Below are 3844 nucleotides of genomic sequence, written 5' to 3' on the forward strand. Positions count from 1 at the left end.
GTTGGCCTAACAGGAGAAGTTAAAACAAATTTGGGGGCTAACAGTAAATCGAAGGGGAAACAGTACATGTACAGTACGTGGGTAAAAGATAAGATACTTCTCGCGCTAAAATTAAATTAAAATTAAAGAGGTTAAAGCAAACGTGTAGTAGGAGTACACTTGAGTGGTAAAGTGCATATGAGTGGTAATGTGAGCTTGAGTGGAAGAGTGAACTTGAATGGTAAAGTGAACTTGAGTGGTAAAGTGAACTTGAGTGGTAAAGTGAACTTGGGTGGTAAAGTGAACTCGAGTGGTAAAGTGAACTTGAGTGGTAAAGTGAACTTGAGTGGTAAAGTAAACTTGGGTGGTAAAGTAATCTTGAGTGTTAGAGTAAACTTAAGTGGTAAAGTAAACTTGATTGGTAAAGTAAACTTTAGTAGTAAAATAAACTTGAGTGGTACAGTGAACATGAGTGGTAAAGTCAACTTGAATGGAAGAGAAAGCTTGAATCATAAAGTAAACTTGAGTGGTAAAATTAACTTGAGTGGTAGAGTAAACGAGGAGCAAAAGTAAATTTAAGGAGTTAAAGTAAACCCGAGGAGTAGTAGAAAACTTGAGGGGTATAAGTAAAGGAGAAGAAAAATAATCTAGAGGTGTAAACCTGGAATTAATTGGCAAATTAATTAGTAAAAATTAATTAGTAATTAATTAGTAAAAGTTAACTTGAGGGTTAAAAGCACACTTGAGACGAAAACATAAACTTGAGAGCTAAGAGTACACTTTTGGGGTGACAAAAAATTTGAGGCAAAGAGGTAAACTTAAGAGGTAAAAGTAAACTTACGTTTTGAATTCAAGTTGGTAAATATACATATACCTGGGAGGATAAATTAAAACGTACATCTATGTTGATGACTATGATTTATTTCAAAACATTGTTCTAGAACATAGCGAGAGAAACTACCATTTACAATTTGTTCCTGATCCACAAATTAAACGTCGTTCGAATAATAAGATTATCGAAAATTGTATTCTTCCAAAACAATTTCCTGCAGTGACCGCCCAAAACTGTCTATTTTCTGTCTCTAATCAAATACCGTCTTGCAGTATAAAGCTGTACCTGAATAATAAATTTTTCTCTTCGTTAACTACTACCCTTGTTTTCACCGTTGATAAATATCCTGGAAATCTCTCGAGTTTCTGTAAATATTCAGAAAAAATCTCAAGAATTCTGCAGATAATCCGATAAGTCGCAGCGCCTCAGCGGCCTCGAATTTTTGACAGGCTAGAGCCTCCACTCGACCCTTCAGCGGGCGCCGCTCTGCCAAAAATCCTGGCAATCTTCATTCCATTTTATTCTTTCTTTCTTTTCTTTCCTCTCTTTCCTTGCTTTCCTTTCTTTCCTTTCTTTCCTTTCTTTCCTTTCTTTCCTTGCTTTCCTTTCTTTCCTTTCTTTCATTTCTTTCCTTTCTTTCCTTTCTTTCCTTTCTTTCCNGAGGTTTCCCCACCGCCTTTCCTTTCTTTCCTCGAGTCTTCCCCACCTCCTTTCCTTTTCCTCCTAGAGTCTTCCCCACCTCCTTTCCTTTTCCTCCTATAGTCTTCCCCTCCTCCTTTCATTTTTTTCCTAGAGTCTTCCCCTCCTCCTTTCCTTTCTCTTCTATAGTCTTTCCACCTCCTTTCCTTTCTTTCCTCGAGTCTTCCCCACCGCCTTTCCTTTCTTTCCTAGAGTCTTCCCCTCCTCCTTTCATTTCTTTCCTATATTCTTCCCCTCCACCGTTCCTTTCTCTCCTATAGTCTCCCCCTCCTCCTTTCCTTTCTTGCCTAGAGTCTTCCCCACCGCCTTTCCTTTCTTTCCTATAGTCTTCCCCACCTCCTTTCATTTCTTTCCTAGAATATTCCCCACCTCTTTTCATGGGTTTTCCCACCTGCACCCCAGGAGTATTTCTCACGCCCTGCAACAATAAAGTCGCCATTTCTGCAGCGAATAAAAAATACGAAGATCACATTTCGAATCGCTACGCGACACGAGCGATGAATTCTTACATTCACAAGCTGGAGTCTTTCCTTCATGTGGAAATACTGCTAATGAAGAATGAATAATAATACTGCTTCATATGCTACTGCTGAATGAATTATATATAATACTACTTCAATAATACTGCTTCATATGGAATTCTTGTAGTCTGTCCAGCACATCATGCGGACATCTTTGTTGATAATTCGACACACTCATTGTTTTAATTTAACCTGTACGTAAGGCTTAAAGCGGTACCATTTACACTGTACTTGAATTGCAGGTTTATTCAGTATCTATACTCATTGCGCATCTGAAGCCTTCGTTAGTTACTCACGTTACAGTGTATGAACTACGGAGCCATCTACAGTGCTTCTGATTAGTGGGTTTGTTGTAAGCAATTACTTACATTTCTCTTATAGTCATTAAATGTAATGGTTACTTACGATATATAGGTATCATTTGCTATCAGGTTTATCGAGTACTTTGTGTACAATATGCATCACTATAGATCCAGCGAAGTCTTGCCGTGCTATAGAAAACAATTCTTGCCAGATTTACACTAGACAATCAAGAGCCGCAACTCATCATCAATTGATTGGCTCGTGCCAGTTCGGTTGTTCTTCTCTCTCGATTGGAATTAGTATTTTTTGAATGAGAAACTAATTTTCTTACATTTATTATAGCATTTTAACGAGCAACACTTTACAGTTTTGCCTGATCAAAAAAGATATTTTTTATTCATTTCTTTCTTTCATCCTCACTTAATAACTTTTGTTTTAATTATTAAAGGTCATCTGAAGTTTTTTCTTCACATTGTCGACTTCTGGTCGGCACAGACAATACATTTTAAATGAAGCGTCCCGCTCTGGAGCTCTTTCGAGTGACGGTAAAAATGTTAAATGTTTTAATATTATAAAATAATTCAATCTTACGTTCTTTATTTAAATCACACAGCGATGCGATGCTGTTTTGTGGTCCCGATCAAGCAAATTTAATTACAAAGGAAAAAATAAGTCTGAAAAAGTTATTAGCTATACATGTATAATAAACTGTGATAAATTTCAAATTTAGGCAACGAATATGCCAACAATACTATCGAACCGGGCCAAAATTGTCTCACAAAATTTATTTGACCTTTTTCTGTACGTTAGATACTAGCACTCAATGTCAGAGTCGCGTTATATTTCTGAGCGTTATTTTTTCAATGTCAGAGTTGCGTTATGTTGGTTATTTTTCTTATCCAGCTCGCGCTACGATATAGATAATGGATGAGAAAAAGATATACACGTTAATATTAGGTAATGATACCATATAAATAAAAGACAACGATGCGATATAGATGCAAGGTTGTGATATCATATTGATATAATGCTATTATACGATAGACATAACAGAAAGTGATAAGATATAGATACCAGGTTATGATTCCATATAAATATTTGGCTCTGATATGATATATGTATATACATGCATATTATAGGTAGTGATACGATATAGATACCAGTTTAGGATACGGTATAGATACCAAGTTATGATTCCATATAAATACAAGGCCACGATACCCAATTGATTGATATTAGGGCATGATTCGATATTGATAAACCCAAGTACCAGTAAAACAGTATGATTATGAGTTATGATATACAGTTACCATTTTCCCTTTATAACTTCATCCCAGATAAATCAAGTCCTTCAAAAACACATCCACGGATTAAAAAGCTTCGTTTTACACCTTTAATATCCAGGTATTTTTCAAAATTTTTTATCCAAATACTTTTCAATGGGCAGCTTAAACATCCATCCCTTCTTCAAAGTTGATGCCAAAAATTAAAACGTACTGGGTTCTTTAAC

The 3844-nt window shown here is 36.0% G+C and overlaps 1 protein-coding gene across 1 annotated transcript; it reads right to left on the reverse strand.

Annotated features, from left to right (window-relative positions):
• Window positions 1–1589: 1589 nt before the first annotated feature.
• Window positions 1590–1949, reverse strand: LOC108677810 (circumsporozoite protein-like). The gene has a single exon (XM_018166099.1). The coding sequence runs from the start codon at window positions 1947–1949 to the stop codon at window positions 1590–1592; it is 360 nt and encodes a 119-aa protein (XP_018021588.1).
• Between the last annotated feature and the right edge of the window lie 1895 nt (window positions 1950–3844).

Source organism: Hyalella azteca, unplaced genomic scaffold (genome assembly GCF_000764305.2).
Source record: "Hyalella azteca isolate HAZT.00-mixed unplaced genomic scaffold, Hazt_2.0.2 contig8966, whole genome shotgun sequence".
Taxonomy (NCBI): Eukaryota; Metazoa; Arthropoda; class Malacostraca; order Amphipoda; family Hyalellidae; genus Hyalella; species Hyalella azteca.